General features: G+C 42.2%; 1 protein-coding gene across 3 annotated transcripts; it reads right to left on the reverse strand.

The window, feature by feature from the left end:
* Positions 1-555: 555 nt before the first annotated feature.
* Positions 556-17046, reverse strand: sh3rf2 (SH3 domain containing ring finger 2). 3 transcript variants are annotated; one of them, XM_076739868.1, is made up of 11 exons: positions 16773-17046; positions 16012-16444; positions 12674-12970; positions 11214-11309; positions 9702-10097; positions 2928-3049; positions 2579-2749; positions 2077-2351; positions 1698-1981; positions 1277-1581; positions 556-1149 (listed from the first exon to the last, which is right to left on the reverse strand). In XM_076739868.1, the coding sequence occupies exons 1-11, from the start codon at positions 17042-17044 to the stop codon at positions 969-971; spliced, it is 2832 nt and encodes a 943-aa protein (XP_076595983.1). In that variant the 5' UTR covers positions 17045-17046; the 3' UTR covers positions 556-968. The 3 variants fall into 3 exon arrangements, with proteins under 3 accessions (XP_076595983.1, XP_076595984.1, XP_076595985.1); XM_076739869.1 differs by lacking the exon at positions 16773-17046 and adding an exon at positions 16526-16609; XM_076739870.1 differs by lacking the exon at positions 16773-17046 and having other exon boundaries at positions 16012-16534.
* Between the last annotated feature and the right edge of the window lie 4891 nt (positions 17047-21937).

Genomic DNA, 21937 nt, shown 5'->3' on the forward strand with positions numbered 1-21937 from the left:
GTTGTAGGTAATCCAGTTTTGCTGCTGGCTGTAGCCACAGAATATGTTTTCACACGTACATATTCATAGGGGAACTCCCAAAACATAATATGGCGTAGTTAACTCAGCTGCAATAATAAAAATGTTCCTGCATGAGCATTTTAACATACTGCAAGAATAAGTGGGCCAACTTTGACATTTTGCACTGATTTGCAATTACTTAATTTACAGTTGAAGTTTGGAAAGCATGACTGGAAAGCATGGTGGATTTAGTCAGTGCTGGACTGTAACTAAGTACGTTTACTCAAGTACTGTACTTTAGCACAACCTTAAACATTTACAACAGTAAAATGCAACATGCACAATAATGCAGCAGCAATATTAATCCCAAAACTTCATAATAGTAAAACACTGACAGGGAAAATTTTTCTGTATGAGTACTTTTACTTTTGATACTTTAATTAAATTTAGCTGGTAACACTTATGTACTTTTACTTAAGTATCTGAATACTTCTACCATTCCAGTTAACTGAAGGCTTATAGTTTACAGCTAAAGGAAGACACCAAACTACTAATGCTCTGCAAGTATAGTTTATTACCACATAAGCAGTACAGATATTACCTCATACTTCCTCTAAATATACTTAAATATAGTTTGTTTTCTTTGTGGGTTTTGACAAAGGCACTAACCAATGCGTGTTACATGGGTATTAAACAAGGAACAGTCATTAGATGGGTTTTTGTGCAAAATGTTATAATAGTACATGTGTAACAAACATGCACATAAGTTGAAGGACACACAGAATTTAACCACACTCTCATATGCACTCAGGACGAAAATAAACATCTCCTTCAAAGGATTGTCATTTGGCAGTATTAACCTTTGGACCTCAACACACATCTCTGCTGTTTGGCAGGTCAGTCAAGTCATTTGGCAGTTTGAACACATGGAATATAGAAATATACACTACGACAGTGGTACGACACAGTCAGCTGAGCCTCTCGAGGGCTTGAAGAACACTGCAGTGGAATAAGCCCGTCTGCCCACTGCTCTCTTGAGTAACCAGAACCCGTCCATCAGGTCGAGGTCTGTGGACGAGGACAACATCTCCTTGAAGCAGACTGAGCTCTGAGTCCGTCTGGGCTAAATGCGTTGTGGTCACTCTGTGCCTGGAAGAAAAAGCAAAAGATGTCAGAGGTGTATGTAAAATCAATAACATAATTTCATGTCTACCTTGACTGTCTGATAATCAGTCTGCTCTTTATTTTCAAGGACAAACATACAAATCCACCATACCTGCTGGGGCTGAACTGAGCTGACATGGCTGATAGAGGCGGCTGTGAAGATATTGGTTTCTGCAAGTTAGAATGTAGATCTGAGGTGGCTGCTTCAAGGCCTTTCTTGAGAATAGGAACTTTTCCTTCTTTGAGAATGATTCCTGGTCCATCTCTTCCCAGGGTGAGTGATGGGGCCCACACTTCCAGTGGTGTGGGGCCAGGGCGGCAGTTAGAGGGAACCTGATTCCCTGATGGACAGGAGGAGGTCTGAGGTCTTGAAGGAGGGGAGTCTGCATCTGTGAGAAACCGCACTGACTTTGTCGGCTAGGGGAGTAAAATATTCATTGTAAGGCTCATGCAGAACAGTCATTACAGGAGTAGTTTAAGAACAATGCAAACAGTACAAGTCTCTTGCAAGAAATCATGAGTTTTACAATTACCTTGTCTATAGTGTTCTTGTGTGAGTCAGGTCTGACTAGAATTGAGTGAGGCCCATTGGAAGGCTGTCTGTCTTGCTGAAATGTTGCCTCATGTGAGGCAGTGAAGTCTCTGTCCTTAAACGCTGCAGCAGCAGAGGGCGCTGCTGGCTCAGTCATCCAGCCCAGGAAGCTGCTGTTTTTCTTCCTCTGCAGGGCCGGCGAGTAGCCGGATGCCTGAACTTGGGCAAAATGCTGTGAGTTGGACGGGACGTGCGAAGTGGACGTATGGGAGAATTGGTTTGAGCCTGAAAAAACATTTTAAAGATGTTCTTTTACAACCTGGCAAAATCTCTTATTGACTCAAGCCGTTAGAAAATAGATGTGGTTGTTTAAGTCTCACCTCTATGAGGGTTAAAGATGCGCCTCACGGTGTCCCAGCCTTGTGCCGCCCCATAGAGGGACGGTTTTCCAGCACCAGTGGATGACATTGCATGCTGTGCTCCATTTGGCACAGATGGGACCTGTCCTGTTGAGTACATCGTTCCATCAGCATTTACCCTATCCAGAGCAAGGACCACAGCAGGATTCTTGGCAGCTGTGGGTTTCTTTCCAGTTATTGTATTGTGCTGTGAGGACGCATTAGCCGCTTTGGTCTCCAGGAGTCTGGCCGAGGTTCTGCAGCGAGGCAAAGAGACACTTTAGTGCAAGATGAAGTACCAACTGTGTATCACTTGTTATACTGCTGTAAAAGTTTACTTGAACCAAGCAATGGCCTCAGTGTTACATTTCCGTTTCATTAAATCATTTAAATGTGTGCGTGCTCCGGCCCACTCAAAATGACTGTCTGACCCTAAATGTCCTTCAGCTCCTACTTTCTTCAGTCAGGGGTCATAGCCTCTCACCTGAGCACAGGAGAGATGTAGTTGCTGGGCAGAATGCCCACCTTGCCCGTTCTGAGCGATAACCCACGCAGCCAGCCTTCTTTGAACTTTCCGTACACTCCCACCATCTCTCCTTTCCTCAGCTCCAGCTCCTCTGGCCGTCGTGGTTTGTAGGAGTAAAGGACAGCACACCTGGGGAGGCACACAGAGGGTTTGTCTGTTACTACCACACTTTCTACACTATATATCCAGATTATGCTGCATTTTTTATGGCCATTTGAGTGTTTCTTGTTTCTTTTTCTATTCATCTCTTGCACCTGTGATCTGACATTAGCATACCATTAATATAATGTTTAAAACAGTGACTCACACACTGATGGAGAGCTGCTGAGTGGAGGAGTTTTTGCCATCTGCAGAGGCAGAGGTCATTTGGGGGTTCACCAGTGCCATAGAGATGGTGGGTGGAGTCTCACTGGTCATCTTTTTCTCGCTCTGTAAAGGGATGATTCAAAATGATCATCATATGGAATACAAACAGTGATTCATGGCACGTTATTTAAGAACACAATATGAAAACAAGGGTTGAAAGTAGTTTCACTTATCCACTTATTTCATGATTTACATCCCTTTATCAAAAAAGCAACAACTGGCGTCGTTAACCTCAGCTCTAAAATTATGTTTTGGCAAAAACAAGTATCCCTAGTATATCTTAATACTGAACAAGCCCTCAAAATACATGTAAGATTATCAACGACCCCACATGTCCTCAATGACTAAATTAATTTACCTTTGCCTACAGTTGATGGGAATGTCAACTAATTGTGTATGTGTAATCAATTGCATAATTAGGAACAGCCTTGCTTTAAGCTAAAAGCTAACATTGGATGCTAACATTTTCACAGTGACAACGCTAACATGCACATGTTTAAAGGGTATAATGTTTACCCTGTTCACTGTCTTAGTTTAGCATTTTAGCAAGCTAACATTTTCTAATTAGTACCAAACACCAGGTACAGCTGAGGCTGATGGAAATGTCATTAGGTTATAAACCAAAGTATCAGACAAATGAAAAATTTGCCGGTGAAGTCAGGATCACCAAAGTTTATCCAATTGGGACATTAATGCGTGTACCAAATTTCATGGCAATCCATCCAAATTTGTGATGATGCTAGAAGAGTCAGGGGATCAGCTAAGTCATTAGCATTCAGCCTGTGCAAAGTTCCATGTTAATCCATCTCATAGCTGAGCTATTTCAGCCTGCAACTAAGTGGTGGACTGACCAGAGAACTCTGCACTAAAAAGGCTTTGGAAGATAACTGGTTTGTCTAACTCAGACTCCGGAGGCTTCATACTAACTTCAGATAAACTTGCACTGTGTTTTGTGTGTACTGTTTATTTGAAAAGATGTAAAACTATCTCATCAAATCCATCAATCTTTACAGAAATAATGATGTATACATTTTAAGCTATGTGAAATACAGTAGCAGTGAAAATACATAATGACCAGGTACACCTCTGCGTTCATCGATCCAAGCTTTTCTTGGATCAATGAAGATAAGAAACTGTAAGAAACTCTGACAGGCTTGTAGTCAGCAGGCTGTGAGTCAGGCCTGACACAGACTAGCAGGGAGTGACACTGAGGTGTGTCGCACAGCCGTTAACAACACAATGTGAAGACTGATCCATAATTACTTAATTACCAAACTGAAGAGGACATTTTAGGAAGATTTTTATTATATACTTTTTAATCTTCTCCTCGGATCAAACAAATTCTCCAGACATTATGTTCTCTTGTTGTTATCATTACAGGCGGGTGGAAATAACTTTCCCAGTGCCTATCATCTCCACAGTGACGTCTATAGAGGCTTGCAGCTATTTACAGCGCTACCACTCAACTAAAGCATTAATGCTGGCCTGGGGATCCCTCCATACAGCATGTGCCCGGATCCTACAGCTCTTTCACCATTAAGCTGCAATGCATTTACACTGTACCTCAGAGGAACACAAAAGAAGTCCTAATTAAGAGACAGCCATTGCTATAACCTAGTCTCACTTGTCAAAGGCAGTGCTGTGAAGCAGAAGTAAAGCAAGATTATGATCTCATGTCCTGAAAACACACCAGCCTTACATCATATAGGATAGTCCTATATAGTTTTTTTTTGTTCATGTGTCTTTATGACATTCACATCACATGCTGTATATAATGCAATAAGGGAAAAGTCAGACAACTGTCTTTTTTCATGTATTAAAATATTTAGTTTGTTTTCATTACTCTGTGTCCTTTTTCTATTCTTAGGTTGTGTTTTATCAGATACAAAGAGCCTGCTTCAGTTATGCTGCAGTCACGCCATGGCCAGGTGCAGCGACCCAGCAGTGGCTATATTTACATGGAGAGAGTAATTCCACTTTTGGTGATGTAGTGAATAAATCTTATTTGATGTAAACAGTTGACATGCTTCTGCAGCCGAAATCCCTGCGGCCATATATAAACCACAACAAAATACGAATGTTCACTTTTTGGGGTTCTTCTGCGACCTTGCGAGTTTTGCATGGAGGCTCAAAGTGTTCAAAATTAAATGCAGAAATAAAACATTATGAGATAATCACATGAATAATTACAGGCAAAATCTAAGCTATAATCATAGAATTATGAGATAATCCATTATTTCTAGAACTGCTCACTATTATGTAATTTTATTTCATCCCACTTCTTTTCATAATAAGACTTTATTGCAGGTTTATTGCAATTACTGTTTTATTTTATAACTGCTGCCTCTGTCAATCAAGACAAACAGTGCAGAGGCAGTTATGTGATCCGTCTCTGTGTCAGTGAAAAAAAGCACCTGGAATGGACTGTGTGAAAGGAAGAGTTGTAATATATATATTTTATTTTATAATGTCTGTGTTATTTATCTAATCTTGAACATTTTGAGTCTCCATAGATCTCCACAGATGCCACCTGAACTGAGCCTTTTAATGCATCAGCTGATAACCCGGTCCCTTAGTAATCATTTTAAGGACAAAACTCCCCCTGCATGTCAAAATAACAAATATCCAAACCGTACACAGAACTCGGAGAGGTCTAGTTTTCAACATTTCCACCGTCAGCGAAAAACTAAGACATCCTTAATATTAGTGATCTATAGCTACTATTACATTTTTGTATCTCACCACAGAGGAACAGCTGGCAATATTTCCTGTTGAAAACAGTCGATGAAAACTCCAAAAATCCCACCAAAAAAAAGATATATCATAAAGTTATGTTTGTAAAACTCAGCTCATAATGTGTGCGTGCGGAGGTGTACTACTAATGTTCGAGGACATAATTCTATTTACACAGTGACATCGTGGGGACTTGTCTTCCTTATGGGGACAAAACACAAGTCTCCAAAACATGAATCATCAAAATTTCTGGTGAGGACTTGTGTTAAAGTTAGAGTAAAGGCCAGGGTCAGGCAAGTAGTGGTTATGGTTAGAGCAAGTCTACAGGAAGTAAGTGTGAGTCTAGGTAAAGTCCACAGAGATGGATGGAAACGTGTGTGTGTGTGTGTGTGTGTGTGTGTGTGTGTTAAAGTGTAAGAAAGTAAGTGAAAGGTTCATTGAACACATAGCATGACTGTTTCTTTGAGATGAAGACGACATGAAAATGTGCCAAAAATAATGTTAACGCCTTGCATACACATGCACACACACACACACACACACAGGTGTTTCCAGTTACTCAGACTAATTAGACCTTTAGTTAGGTTGAGGCTGGGTGGAGGTGAGCTGAAAATTATCTGATGTCACCACATTCTAAGAAGGAAACTTGTTCGAGTCAACCACACAATGCAGGTGGTTGGACTTCTGTCTGACTTGATCCTGACTCACTGTGGCATTTTGCAGTATGGAAGTTTATTCTTTTAACAGAATACATCTTTTTATGAGCCAAGACAAGCCAAATGAATTCATTGTAAATGTTCAGGATACAATAAAAGAAGTTTAGCACTTTTGGTAACAAGTGACATGAAGATTAACATCCGCACAGACTGATGTCAAGGCATTAAAGTGATCAATGAAGGAAACCTACAACGTTTATTCTTACTTCTTTCATTTCCTGTACATATGTGTAATTACTCAGATTTGCATAGAAATGTTGCCACGTCAGTATCACAGATATGCTGCATTTTAAAGAAAAACTATTGCTGAGTGAATAAAGGCTGAACATATTGGATAATCAAACAAGATTTTATCTGGAATCAGGAAGTAATGTCAACCAAGCACACATGCCCACACAGGTTTAGGGAGGTCTAATCAGGCGACAACTGGGCTTTAAAAGTTTAAATGGAGTTGGTTATATGGTGGGGTTGAAACTAGGGATTCCTTTCAGAGTTTTTTTTTTTAATTAGTCAATCATTTCATCTGTAAAATGTCGGAAAATAGTGAAAAATGCCTGGACAATTTCCCAGAGCCCAAGGTGACATCTTCAATTTGCTTGACAAGTTGCAACTCCAGAAATTTGAGAAGCTGGAACAAGAGAATCTTTAATTAAATGACTGAAAAGGATTAACTCTGCTTTTGTTTCATGGCATCTCAACTATTGTCACTTCCTCTTCACCAGCCTCAGCAAAACCTCCCTGGGCTGTTTGCAAGTGGTCCAAAATGTTGCTGCTCAGCTTTCAACCAGGTCCTCTAAAACATCTCATGTGTCATCACTCTGGATTTGTCTACACTGGCTGTCTATCAAATTCACAATTAAAATCCAGATCTCCACGCAGCCCTATGTCAGCAGAAGGTCGCTGAGGTCGGCTGATCAGGGCTTGCTGGTTGTTCCTCACTGTGCTTGTGGAGCTCGCTCTGATCGGTGGACACTGTGCACACCTTTAAAAAGCTGCTCAAGACCTGTTAAGACCTGCATTTGTGTACTTTCTATTGATTTGTACATATGTAGTTTTATGTGTGCTGCCTTATTTCTTATTGTGACGCACTTTGTGACTTTGAGAGGTGCTATATAAATAAACCTGCTAATGATGAGAATAATTGCTGGATGCTTTCCTGTCAATCAACTAATCATTTCAGCTTGATTTTAGTCAATTCACAGGCTTCAAAGGTAACTAATCACTAAACTCTTGCTAACAATAACATCAGATATTTTGTCTTACCAGTGAAGTATGGTATGGAATAGAACTTTCCTCTGTTGCATCTGAAGATGTTTTTGCTTTTTGGCTCATTTCCATCTTCTCTTACATAATCATGCCAATATTCACACTAATATGCATTATTTCATCCACAGTTGGTGGGAAGCTGCATCTCTCTGTGAAACAGTGGAGCCAGAGGTGAGGGCTGATGGGATGCAGCACTAAGAATAGCACACATGCTGGCTTGGTCAGTGGGGAGCTCAGCCTCGGCTTCAGGGACAGAGCCCTCCGCGCCTTTAAAAAGGGAAGTGCGTGGCTTGTCTGCTATTACTGGCCCACTGATGTGAAAGTGAGTGTTACCTGCTTAGTGAAGAGGAAGGAGTTTGAAGGCAGGGGAGAGAGGGCTCTGTTATGTAACCGACTTCACCAGTGACTCATCATCATCAGCATGAGAGAGATAAGCAGACACACTGAGGGACTCTCCGAGCCTCCCACTCTCTACATCTATCTCTCATTTTTCCTCCTCCTTCTTCCTACGTCCTGTGTTTTGCCTTTTTGCAGCTTGCACATTTTGTTTTCTGTTTCTCTTCCCAGCTCTACGCCATCTTTCCCCCCGGTATTTCCTCTCACCTTGTCTTATTCCTGTCTTATCTTTCTCATTCCCTGTGTTTTTTCCTTGTTCTCAAGTCTCAGGTCTCTTTCCTTCCTCTCCTGATTTTTCTTTGACCTGCATGGGTTTAGCGTGTTTATGCTCTGACTTGTATAATTGCAGGGTAGAGCTGTGAAATTTGAAATGAATCAAAGGAAATCATTATCCCAGGGGGCAGGGCACTTGGCAGCGGCTCATATTATTAATCCTTGCAGGCTTTTATGTTATGTTGGCACTGCACTTCGGCACTAGCTGGATATGACCTTATGCAGTATTCACAGTATTGTATTACATTGTTGATAATGTAAATGAATTGAAACGTGGCCAGCTGTATACATAAAGTTGTGGATATGAAATGTACCGCAAGCTATGGTGATCACATCTAAATAAGTTAACATTCTTTTAGCCTTTTCCAGTGTTTCTACCACGTTGCTTCTGATGACCATTTAAACATTCGTAAAAAATAAAATGCCCCAAAAATAATGCAAAACTGTCTCATGGAGAAGCTCATCATCCTTCCATCATTCTGCCATGTGATACAGGCTGTATAACATATGCAGCAAGTATTGTGTTGGTCACGTGAAGAAAGAGTGAGTTATTACTGTTAAATGTTCCTAAATTCTATTCAGAGTTTTAATTTATCGGCAGCCCTGAATAAACAACAGTGCTGCTAACTTTGTCTGACACACTTTTCTCTTGTACTTCCTTTGAGTGATTTAGACGACACGATAGCAGTAAAGGTGAGCTCAGTTTTTCAATGTCACTGAACTTAAATCTGGCCGTAAACACTCATTATATCAAATGCTTAATTCAAAGAAGCTTCCCTCTTTTCTCTCCAGCTATGCTGTTTTGCTTTTCAGGAAAAAGACAATTACACAACTTCCATTAGGTGCTGTATCTATATCAGCTGAAGAAAGAACAAACACACACACCCTGTTAGACTGCTATTCATCACTGAGGGCAAACCCTGACTTATGTCCCGGGACTCTTGATTAGAGATCTTTCACAGTTTCATTCCACTCACCTCCAGTCCTCACTTCTTTCATATCTAGCCCTTTTCTACATCTGTGTTGTTGTAATGAGAGCCACTTGATCATGTAGCAGCCAACATAAGGGTGATGCCTCTCTCTCATTCATTCCTTAAGCTTGGTGTCATGGTTCCCTCCCTGAACCCCTGAGCACAACTTGATCCCTTAGTGACTCAAATGAAAGCGTCAATTATCGTCATATGTTTTCTGTTAAAGCAAATCACTGCAAACAAAACAAAGCCAAACATAGCTTAGCTCAAAGATTATGAGACAGAGGAATAATATCATGTGACAATGTCATCACATGAGCATAGCATGCATAAAGGCAGATATGTTGGCACATGACTCACCTGTAACAGGTGTCTGTGTGCAGCGTCAGAGTGGCGCCTAGTTCGCTGAGAGTTCACTCTGGAGGGGTGAGAGAGGCCCCGGGCGGTAGGAGACACAGAGACACGGTGTGACAGTCCCTGACGGTTGAAACTGTTGAAGGTGCTCGTCGTCTCTCCTTTGGTAGTCTGATAAAAGTTGATGCTGCTGGCTGCGGGCTGTTTCCGCTGGTTGGAGGGGGGCAAAGCATTGATGATGGGTGTCTTTGCTGGGACTTGAGTGACTCCGTAATGGGTGGTCCTGTTAGATACGTCAGTGGCCTTGTCTTTGCCCCCACTGCCAGTCTGATGGTGAAATTCTGCTGAGTCACTCGCCCTCCGATTCTTTGCCTCTAGCAGTTTGGCAGCCACTGAGTTTGGCTAAAAGAGATGAAAACATGAAAGAGAAAGCACAGTGGAAATCAGGATAAATCCTAACACAGAGAACGGTCAATCCTCAGTCAAGAAAATCCTCTCCAAATCGCTCCTACCTGCTACTAGCGCCTGTCAACCTCTGCTCCTGCTGATCAGTGAAACGGCTGTCTAAATACACCCACTTATCACTACTCCACTCACCCCTACAACTTGTTGGACAGGCAGGCAGGGAGGCAGGCAGACAGGAGCATAAGTACCAGCCAACAAGCCAGGAAGGGTTGACTGGTGCTGAGAGAGGAGCTGCACAGACAGCCAGGCAGACAGACAGACATGGCAGGGTTAATGCTTTCACTCCCCACAGTGATGTGCTGTTATGCCACCCAAGCAGAGAAAGCATTACTGTGTCTTCACGCCTGGCTGCACGACACGAGGAGAGGGAGGCTCAGAAAGGAGAGGGGAGAGGAGAAAAGAGGAGGATGAAAGAATAGAGTACAGAGGTAGAAAAAGATGAAGAGCACAGCTGAGGCGGGGCTTCAGGAGAAGACATGGGTGGACAGGAGACGAGAGGAGGCGTAAGAGGGGGAGAGGACTAATGACTAAATATTAGGAAGAAACTACAGCAAAAGGGATGACAAGTGAGGGAAGTGAACAAAAAGTGAATGAGGCACCGCATTAACCCCACTGTAGGAACAAATACAATTTTCCCCGGCATGGATGAAGTTAATTCCTGGAGGCAGAAAGTACAGACGAAAACAAATGACAGTCAGCTAGCTAAGCAAGCTCTGCAAACCTGAGTAAGCCACATAGTCACACACTAATGAGCAGCTGCAGACACAGCAGGGCTTCACAGATTAGCTCTCTGCCTCAGCACTTTGCAGTGCAGGAGTGACATTTACGGATGAATCAAAGATGTGAATGAAAAATCAAGGTAGCGGCCTGGCAGTGACCTGGAATTAATGACATCCAGAGACGACATCTATGGTTCAATTCATTACAGGAGCTACACCATCAGACCAAAGTGCCAAACGGCAGGTGTCAACCTTGATCATGCTGAAAAGGCCACAACCCACATTCAAACAATGAAGGGAGGAAGATGGAAAGAGAGACCTAAGAAGAACTCACCTCTGTAAACTGCAGAGGGCAAACTCCAACTTTCTCCCTTAGCTTGGCTTCAATCCAGTTTTCATCTACCCGCCTGATGACGGTGAGTATGTCTCCCTGTAAATCAAAAAGAAGTAACACAAACGCACAGAGAAAACTGCACTTAGAGGAAGTGTATGAAAGGTGAGAGGCAGATAAAGAGCTGTAATAAAAAAACACAGGAAGCCAGGAGCCAAAGTGTGATCGCGCTGGAGACTGAGCACTCAGCTCAGCAACTGTCCGAGCCCTCAGTTTGTCCTGCAGCATGTTACATCAACTCAATTTGTGTCTGCAGGCCCGGTCTTTTCTGCCCCTGCTCTAAAACCATCTGACCATCTGCATTAAAACTGGAAAGAACAAAAAAACGCACAGCTCAAGTCTGCTTTAATGGAGGGTGAACAAGTACTGAGGACCTTATATAACTGCCTCAGAAATACTTCAGGGTAAGTAACAACCACTGCAGCAGAGGTCTGAGCCTCCAGCTTCACACGTCTCTCAAAGCAGAAAGCAGCAAAATAACAAAAAGCAACGACCACTGTGTATTTGTGCTATTGGGAACGTCCCCTGCTATACATAATCGTAGACTTCCACAAATTCGTGTCCAGAAAAGTCACACCAGAGTGATGCGGGATGAGAGTTAAGAGGCCTTTTTCTAATCTTTGAGCAGGAAGTCAAGCGAATATGCTGAGCTGCAGAGGAAGTCTCATATCTGATATATCATAAAAGGCAGCTAACAGTGATTTTCAGATGTAAGGGATCTATCTGTTATCTTTTCAGTCAATCAATACATTATTTAGCTGCAGCAGAACACAGGGATGCCTTTACATACCCCTGCTGGTTGGACCAGTGAATGTTTTAGAGCTGCAACAATTAATCGATTAGATGATCGACAGAAAATGAATCTGCTACAATTTTGTTCATCAAATGATGGTCAAAACTGGCAAAACTAGTGTGAATATTTTGGGAATTCTGGTGAGAGATATTTTTCTCATTCTGCTCATTTATACACCAAATGATTCATCAAGAGAATAATCAGTAAAACAATCACTAATGGAAATAATTGTTAGTTGCAGCGTTAAAATAAATTTGGTATTTTTTCTTCGAAATGATCTATCACATTTTTTAGCATTAGCAGCATCCCTAAATGTCCTTGCCATGGTTTCCCCTGTAACTGCTGTAGCAGAAGCCACCCAGATCCTGATGCATCGTGTCCAAGTTAGTAGATGGCAGCCTAAACCACAGCAACATGCTTTACATACAGTATAATTCAGGTGGTCCTCTCCCCTAAAGGTTAATGTTTTATTACTCCCTGAGGGTTACTGTTAAGTGTTGTGATATTCTTGGCGCATTAATTAAAGAGTAGAAGGCCCTGCAAGTATTTCAAAAGATCAAGTGTAATAAGCTTTTCCTGCTGTGTTAAATCAGCAGCTTGAGAGTCAGACCTTGAGGAAGCTGAGACAACATTTACTGTCTTCCAGATTCATCTCTTCAGGGTTGAAGTCATAGAGGGCCTTGCAGAGAGCCGGAGGCTGGGACAGCTGGAGGGGCTGCAGCTGAGGCATCTGGCTGACCGCTTGCTGCGTGCTGGCAGTGACAGACGCGCCGCTACTGTCACCAGCGTTTCCGTGGTGCCAGTTCTCATCCACTTTGTGTTTCGGGGTGATACTGTTACCAGGCATGTGCACCAGCTCTCCTGACGAATCACCTCCTTTGTTGTGCACAGGAGCTCCATGAGCAAGCTGAAGAGCAGACGAGAATCACTGATCAGCTATGAAGTGGTGAATTTTATTTTTGGAGATGGTGAATGTCTTAAAGGATTCTGAGGTGCAAAGACCCTTTTGTCATTTAATTCAACTGTCACAAACTGTTAGCATCTGTTTTCCAGTGGTCATTGGTTAAAAAGAAAGACAACAGGCTAAAACAGAATCTAAAATAACCTGGTCCAGACACTTCTTACAGTCATCTCTCAGTCAGAATAAGTGACAGGGTTCAATACACTCTGCTGTTGGTGTTCAGGACATGTTCATAAGAGTACATGGTCACAGACATCTGCATGCTCTTCACAGATTCTGGAGATGAACACACATAGATGTGTGATGTTCTTATCTGAATATGTAAATGTCATTAACATGACACATCATTTTTCCCTTTAAAGATGTTATCAAGTGTTGACCTAAGCGTTACTGTTAATGTCAGTGTGGAATCAGTATCTATCTTAATTTAGTTACACTTTGTAACTAAATTAAGACTAAATTATTTTCTACAAGACTAAATTACTAAATTATTTTCTACTAAATTATTTTCTACAAAAGTAGTAAAGAATATTTTCTACCTCGTATGAAAGAAAAAGAATTGAGGACTGCAATACACCTTGGATTTTCATTTTCATTTCAACTGCGAATACGTGGAGCTTTGATAAGAATTATGTATAATACAGTATTAATAAAGTATTTTAAATATCATCATGCAGTTTACAATCTGCTGTCACTTAAGACTGTAACTAAAAAACTTCGTCTCACACTTACAGGAAACCAACAATTTCAAAGATTTTACATGTCCTTCAGCGTGAATTTTCACAAACTCGCCCTCATGATCTCGGCTGAGCTGTTTGAACTCTGGCTAAACTCAAGCTATGTATCAACAGCAAACTCCTGGACGCTCTGAACAGTTTATGCGCGGGGCTATTGAGCATGCAGGTCTCTGTGTTTCACACAGTCTCAGAGAATAAAACATCAACATCAGCTGAAAACTGCGTCATGATTTACTGACTGTGAGGAACCTTTATGATCTCTGTTGGGTTTGAATTAGATGACAGATGTGTTGCACAGGCCTGCTTTATACAGACAAATGATCTTTAAATATGCACCGTTCGCTCCTCTCCATCTTGTCATTTTCTTTTGAATTGATTCTTTATATAACTCCTTAACATCCTGAAAATATAATGACACTTACTGACAACTGGATTTTTAAAAAACCTAAATTTAAACCATGGTCTTCAGCATTAATACCTAAAAATTAAAGTCTCAATTTTCCAGTGCTCTACCAGAGATGCTTTTGACGCTTTTTGACAATATCAATACAACAATAATACTGACAATAATGTGATTTAGTTTAAGGTATTATTTAGTTACAGTAGAAAAACTAAGTTTCTATTTATTTGAATCCTTGTAAGTAACACACGAATTTCTCCCATTCCATCTGCTGCATTTGAAAAAGTACCATCAGCCTCCTCATCAGTTACGATCCACTCCTTCTGTATGGTCTTAATTTAGTTTGAGACATTAATCTTCTGCATAACTTTAGTCTATCCTTATTAGTTAGTCCTGCACCTATGGCTCTGTATAATAGAGCTTGCCTCACTCGGGTCCTGTCTGAGGACAGGGAGGAGAAGTACTGGGGTTTCCTATGGTCTCTATGATGTGAAAAGCAAATCATCCTCTGTCCTAAATGCCCCTGAAGAGTAATGATAGACTTCATTTGAAAAAGTTTGAGGGGATTTCATCACTTTAGGCCCGAGGGACCACTGACTCACACTTCTGTCAGAGGACACATTTGGGTAGGGCAGATCACACTCCAGCTCTTATGCGCTACATGATCTCATACATACGCTTTAATTCTTATTAGGTTAAAAATCCTGGTTAAGTTTGGTGAACACACAGCGGTGTAATCAGGTAAGTCAGAGATGAGACACACAGCCATCTTCCACAAAGTGTGAAGGAATAATCAATGAGACATCAGGCGAGAAGACAATAAACACCATGAGGCAAAACAATTGATCAATTTACAGCATTACAGTATTAGCCTATATAAATATTGTGATCTAAAATTACTGTGTATATATTGCGATCGACGTTATTATCCACCCATAGGAGGTCTGGTTTAAAGGTATATTATGCAGGATAAAAACCAACTTATACAAAAGAAATCACTCTCAATCATCACTTATGACCCACTAGAAGTGTGTGGAGGTTTATCTATCTGCAGAGACCCTGCCCTCTGTCCTGTTTTGCTGTGGTCAAGATGTCTTTGGGCTGCAACCTCTGGGCAGTGGGTGTGTAGCCCCCAGCCAATAACAGCGTGCAGGTGAGGTTGGGATTTTATAACAGGGTAGCAACCAGGTACCAGGCTGTAAGCTGCATTCATCCAAGAGGAAACTATCAAAATGGTGGGCACGGCACCAAAAAGTCTGTTTTCTCTAAACACCACCAGTTAGCTTTGTTAGCTTGCTAAAATATTGGCTTTTCCATTATAACAAATATAACGTTCCCACAGTAGTAGCTTGTCATGTACAAGCAGTGCCAAGAGGGGCTGAAGTTTGATTGCTGTGTTTGCACACAGTAACCAACAATTCCTGCATGGTAATATCTTTAAAATCCAATTGTGATTTAAAAAAAAAAAGAAAACCAAAAGGCTCCCTGGACATGGGAACAAATGCATTCAAATTTTTTAAATGTGATAGAAACAAAATATTATACAAAATATTCAGCATTCATGTAATGTTTGAATTAAAAATATTTCTCTTTAAAAATCAACATAGTCAATAAGCTGACCCACTCACAAACACTGGTATTTCAGTAACCACTGAGCAAGTGTTTGCTGACAGGGTGTAGTGTGGTTCTCTTGCTGTGAAACAACTAGTAGGTTATGGCCATCAAAATATTGTGCAATATCACCTCAGTTTACTGTGATCCAAACAAAAAGTCTTCACATATTTTGTCTGACCATAAAGTTGTCCCTCAAAGTGGAGACAAAGAGGATTAGGCCTGGGTTGTGCACTGACCTCGTTGTGTCCTTGCTTCTCTCTGTGTTGACTCTCCTGCAGCTGCTGACCCTCCCTGACTCTAAAGCTGCCCCTGGACAAGGGTGCTGCATAGCGGGCTGTCTGTCTGTCCCTGCTGGGCCCCATTGAGCCCCGGAGCCCCTCCAGGAGCCGCACTAGCAGGGGGTTTGCAGGAAGCTCCTCCACCGTCTTGGCCGGGACAGGAGCTCGACACTCTGGGCAGAGCAGCTGGGAGCGGGTTGCCTCCTGCCTCTGCAGGCAGGACATACAGAAAGTGTGCTGGCAGGGCAGGACCTTGGCTGACACATCCAGCTGCTCGAAACACAGAGGACACTCCAGCAAGGCCATTAGAGCCAGCTCCTCCATTTTAACAGGGCCACCTCTCCTTAGAAGCAGGGCTTCAGGTCCACGTGAAACACTGTAATCCACCATACTGGGAGGGGAAACAATGAGAAGCTAATTCAGTAACAGAAGTTAATATAAGATATTCCACAAGAGTTAAGACATTACTGACCAAAGTCCTCCTCTGCTGTCGGCATTCACAGCCAATAAGAGTCGAAGGCACTGCTGCAACTCCAAATAGTTTCATAAGGCGGAAACACAAGACGTTTTGTGGTCAACCTTACACGTTGCTTGCTTACAGGTGTCATGTCAGCTCACCTGGCTGAACAGGTAAGACAGCGACAGGAAATATCCGCAGAAGACGAGTTACTCACACGCTGGTCTCAATAACACAGAGTACAGAAACACTCAATACTTACATATGTGTGTGCTGACAGCAGAGTGATAGTCCAGAAACTCCGGTTAGGAAATGCGTAACTTTCTCGCCGCTGTGACGCAGTGCGCTGAAATCGGGACAGTGCGACGCAGGAGAAGCGCGAGAGCTAAACACGAGTGTCACCGACCACCGCGTGCCTAAATGTATGACGACATGAAGCCCACCTGTAGAAATTAGACTTAACGCAAACCGGCGGCAAGGTAGCAACCACAGCCGGGCTAATTCATCAGGAAATGTATCGGATTTCAGTGTCATGCCGGACTGAGTTTAACCCTTCACTGCTGATCAACTCTCACATTTACAACGTCGTTAACTTTAGTGACAGGAAAATTCGACAAAGTGCTAAAAAATAATCCACATGGCCAAAATAATTCTAAAAATATTGTAGTATTCAAGACAACAGTTTGGTAATTCGTAGACTCGTTCTGAAATAAGGATTAATTTTTAAAAAGGTTTGAAGGATTATTTTACATGTGAATACCTTTTTTTTTTTTTTTTTTACATTTTGCACCTTAATGTAGTGTGATAATGATTTGCGGTTATTTATATCTCTTTATTTCTATCATTCTTACATGCGTATCCCCATTTTCACTGATTCAAATCTGCAGGAGAGGGAAAACAGCAGCACACTGTCGTGTCATGTGACATGGTCTCCCTCTGCTGGTGCATTCACTGACCAGCTCTGCAGCTTCACCCGGAAGTGCCCGTACAGTCCGCATCAGTCAGTCAGCTGGAAACAACTGAGGAAAAGAAAATCCAAACAAACTCTTCTGGACAGCCATCGTCATCGGTCATCCTTTGCTGGACACGCAGAGCAGTCACAGCTGTTGCTGGGGATGATAACGTCATAATCACTGTTTCATCCATTTGCTTTTTTATTGTTCTGATTTCATTTGGACTGTCCAAACTCCCTAACTCCCTCTCTTGCATCCAGAGGCTGAATTATTTATCCGTATTGGCTATGTAGCGAAAGTTCAGGACATCTGTTTGAATTTTTTAAACAAGCATGAATCTTTCATCTCTTTCTTCACGTCAGCAGAACTCGGGGAATTCTAAAAATGTGCATATGGCTTTTACAGAGAGAGAGAGAGAGAGAGAGAGAGAGAGAGAGAGATTAGCCATGACTTATTTACATGTTCATATCAAAGTTGATACAGGCCCTTCCTCTCAGCCTCTCACAGTTTAATGGCCCCGGCAGAGTACAGGGGGGCCTAAACAGGACTTGATTTGGGGTCATGTCTGGATAATGCTTTTCTCCGGATTGAAACGTAGCGTCTTGATGACTGTAGCGCTCTGATATGTGAGTGATGGATCTTCCGTCTTGCAATCAAAGACGCAAAGGAGTGACTGTGGTGGTTTTGCTGCTCAGAGGAAGTCAGTATAAGTGCTTATCAGCTGCTTACAGCTCGGCGGTCAGTCTGGCTTCTGCTGAGGAGCCTTGGATGATGTGGGTAGAGGGACCATGTTTGATGGTTCTGATATATAGTCTATGTGATGGAGAGGGAAGGGTCTCCCCAGGGATAGCTCTGAGCTTGGTGTGCTGTCTCTCAGAATATCATGGCTTGTCACAAGTTGCTGTATAAGGAGGAGTGCCTTCTTCTCCAGCTTTCATGTTTTATTTAAAATGCTGTCTTACTCAGAGAGTGCTGCTAACTCATTGAATGTGATCTGCCTCAGCACTGCCGTTCCCTCTTTTTCCGCGTCTCTTTCTCCCCCTCTGTCTGCAGCTGTGTTTGATCATTTGACTGTGGTGTATGTGCAGATGTGCCTCACAGTGTGTGAGGATGTGTTTAAGCAGCAGTTTAATTTGAACAAGGTGTCAGTCAAAATGCATAATCCTTGTGCAGCAGTTTGATGAGGATTAACCACGAATCAAACAGCACTTTAGGTGCACCAAAGCCACGTAATTAACTTCTCCCTTTCAGAGGGAACTAATCCTCCACCCAAAACTTAGTCCCTGTCATAGTTGCAGCAGTTCCCAGGTGCTGATTAGGTGACTCCTTTTTGTTGTTTCTCTTTCTGTTCTGAATGATGTAGGCCTATTGACTAACTTCATTCAAAGCCAGCTTTCTCTCAGTAAACATGCGAGGTGAATCTGCAGTCTGTGTTTGGATTAAAACACAGAGCTCCAGTCAAACTGGTTCAGCTGGAATATCTGCAGTTTTTCTGGATAACCGCATGTGCTTGTGTTTATACACAGACAACTCACCTTTTATGCAGGTGAGGTGTCCCTCCCATTGTCTGACAGATTAAGTCCAGCTGACAACAGTGTGATATGTTAAACGCCCGCAGTGTGTTGTCACTCCAGGTCAGCTGACTCAGACACGACTGTCTGAAAGCCTCTGAATGTAATTTAGGACAAAAATGTAGGCAGAGCCTCCACCAGATGCTTTCATTAACATCCATCCATGAAGCAACTTTGTGGTTCTTCCACCCACAGTTTGTTCTGCCTGGTCCTCCTCTGCCAGCAGATTGAATCCTATAAATATTTCATATTTGATAAATAAATGAAACAACCTCTTTTCTTACTTCTGGGTAGCGCACCGAGTTGCTTCCCCACCTATATATGCAGGAGCTTATTATCGCATCTCTGACATTGTTTCAGTCATTGCCCAAATGAGGTTTGGCTCAGGGACATATTCATTTATTTTTCAAATATACATGAGATGCACCCATTCAGCTGCTAACAACAAACAATGTTTTTTCAATAGAAGGTGCTTCTGCTCAGTTTGGAGGCATTATTCAGGTAGATCTTAAGATTTCCAAAAGTATTTCATGAATTAAATATTTTGTAACATGCCAGTGTCAAGGTGCATCAGTGTTTCCTTGGGAAAAGAGTGAATATACTATTATCTCTTCTCTTAGCAGCTTAAAAAGAAGCAACATGACCTCCTTTGACTGTTGGGACCTGCCATACATTACTCAGATGGGATGTATTTGCTGCCTTATTTGTGTGACTGCAGGCGGTGTGCATCAGCAGCGTCCAGGATCATGTGACTTCACGCTACACCTCACCTTTTCGTCCTAACTAAAATCACAACCTGAGGGAAGCGGGGCTGAGGGGCGGGATTTCACCTTTGAGCCAACTGCAGCTGAAACACCTGAGCCAGAGTAAAGTTGAAGCTTTTCTGTTGCGTGGGTTTTGTTGCCGGCTGGAACGATGATGCCGAAGTCTTTTGGTGTGCAAATGCTCCAGCAGCTGTTTGAGTTGGAGGTGTGCATGAGGGAAACTAAAAATAGGATGCGCACACCTCTGAGCCAGCTGCCTCTTCACTGCCTGTGGGACTGCCTTCGCGTCTCCCCTCTCTCCTCTTTCAGTCCTCTTGCTCGCCTCCCTCTCACTCAGTGGCTGTTCTTACCCCCCCTCTCTATTTTCCTATTCTCCTACTTTTCTTAGTCCCTGAATCAGGCTTTGTGTGTCTGGCCAGTCCTGTGCTGGCATGAAAGACCTGAAACAGGACACCGCTTCCCCGCACTGTGGTCCATTATCCAACCTGATGGGAAACTAGAACACTGTTGCACAGGCCCGAAAATGTCTCCGTCCCATGAGTCTTGGATCTGACTATTTCAGAGGCAGAAGTTTATATCTGTCTCAAATGAAGAAGATCTGGTGGTAAAAAGGACATTCACATCAGAAAATGTGTGTTTGAAAAGGATCCTAGAAAAACATTTTTGTATTCCAAGGCTGGCAGGACATCGAGCATACCTTGGTGGAGCTGGAGCTTTATCTTTGTACTCTTTTACTGTTTTATAATAAAACTTTTTTTCCATCTCAACAGACAAACTTCTCATCTGAGATCTGACAATGGTCAACTGGCATTTTCTATATATAATGGTTTTTGCACAACCAGTGGCACAAGGTAGTTACAACGGGCTCCTGTGTACTCTTTTATGACGGGCCTTCGTGCACACTAGTTAATCGGCATGAAGCAGACACATATTATGTCGTCACATGAAGTAGAGACCTGACACTGGATAACATCAGCCTACAGTTTATTTACACTTTTTAAAGTTTATATAGAATAAACATAACATTTTGTTAAAGATTGTAACTGATTGTCTTTTTGAGGGCATTTATGGCAAATGGCACCATTTTCAATTTGATCTAACTTTGAACAAAGGCGTATTTCAGTGGTGGCTGCTCCCCTGATGGGCCCCCCACCCTACTGGCCCCAGCACAACTGCACTGCATGCACTCTTCATATTTACACCCCTGTGCCATGTAGCTAAAACCAAAGCTTCTTCCTCTGTTAAATGAAAAGTATTCACTTGCTGCACCAATGAACCGTTGATGTGCTCCTTCCAACATCACCTGTTCAGAATATCAATAACAGACGATTTTTGCAATATCTGCACATGGCAGATATGGCTGATAGAGGTGACAATTGTGCTTAAATAGTCATGGTATGGTTGTGGTTAGTAACTGGTTCCAATCAATAAAAACACATACGTCAGTTGCAGGTGTATGACAGGAGGCAAACTCCAGTCTCCCCCCTTGAAAGTCAGACTTGCCATGTGCCCATCCCCCAACCTAACTTGCATCTCTTCCTCCTCTCTCGCTACGTAACGGGCCCACTTCTCCCTGCTTTGGTACTGGATGCTGGCATTGGATATTAATCATGAGGCAGAATCGTCCAATGTGGACGTAATTTGTAGGAATACTCTGCTGGTTCTTTTATTAGAAGACAGGCGCTATAATTTATTTTGTGTCAGTCCCTCATAGATCGTCCTGGCTCCAAGTGTGTATTAATCCTCGGCACACTATTTTCACCTGTTTGAGTAACATTTGCTAAAACCTTCAATACCTAGCTGTTCTAGGAAATTACTAAACTTTTTTTAAAAATGAAACTATACCTTTGTGACCTGTTTTAAAAGATTTATGTCAGGAGGAACGAACGGGCTTGTGACTGAGTGCCACAGAGAAATCTGTAAGTATTGCGAGATGGATTAACGCATTGTTGGCTTTTTGTCTCTTCACTGTATTTGTTGACAATAAGGAAAATATGTAATAATGCCAGCCTTATCCTTTGGATAGTGCAACACACCAAAAGGCTTTTGCAATTCTGCAGAGCTTCAATTCAAAGGTGAAGCAGCATTACAGACCGAGACTTGGCTCTTTTCCATGAAGGACAAAATTCAAGCTGGCCT

This window comes from Chaetodon auriga, chromosome 9, assembly GCF_051107435.1.
Source record: "Chaetodon auriga isolate fChaAug3 chromosome 9, fChaAug3.hap1, whole genome shotgun sequence".
Lineage (NCBI taxonomy): Eukaryota > Metazoa > Chordata > Actinopteri > Chaetodontiformes > Chaetodontidae > Chaetodon > Chaetodon auriga.

Bases quoted from the DNA above. Each gene is read 5' to 3' on its own strand.
- sh3rf2 (XM_076739868.1), bottom strand. From the start codon at position 17,044: ATGACACTGAAATCCGATACATTTCCTGATGAATTAGCCCGGCTGTGG. The intron at 12,971-16,011 runs GTCAGTGCACAA...TCTGCTCTTCAG, and splicing joins AGAAGCAAGGACACAACGAG to CTTGCTCATGGAGCTCCTGT. The intron at 1,582-1,697 runs GTAATTGTAAAA...TTACTCCCCTAG, and splicing joins ACAAGAACACTATAGACAAG to CCGACAAAGTCAGTGCGGTT.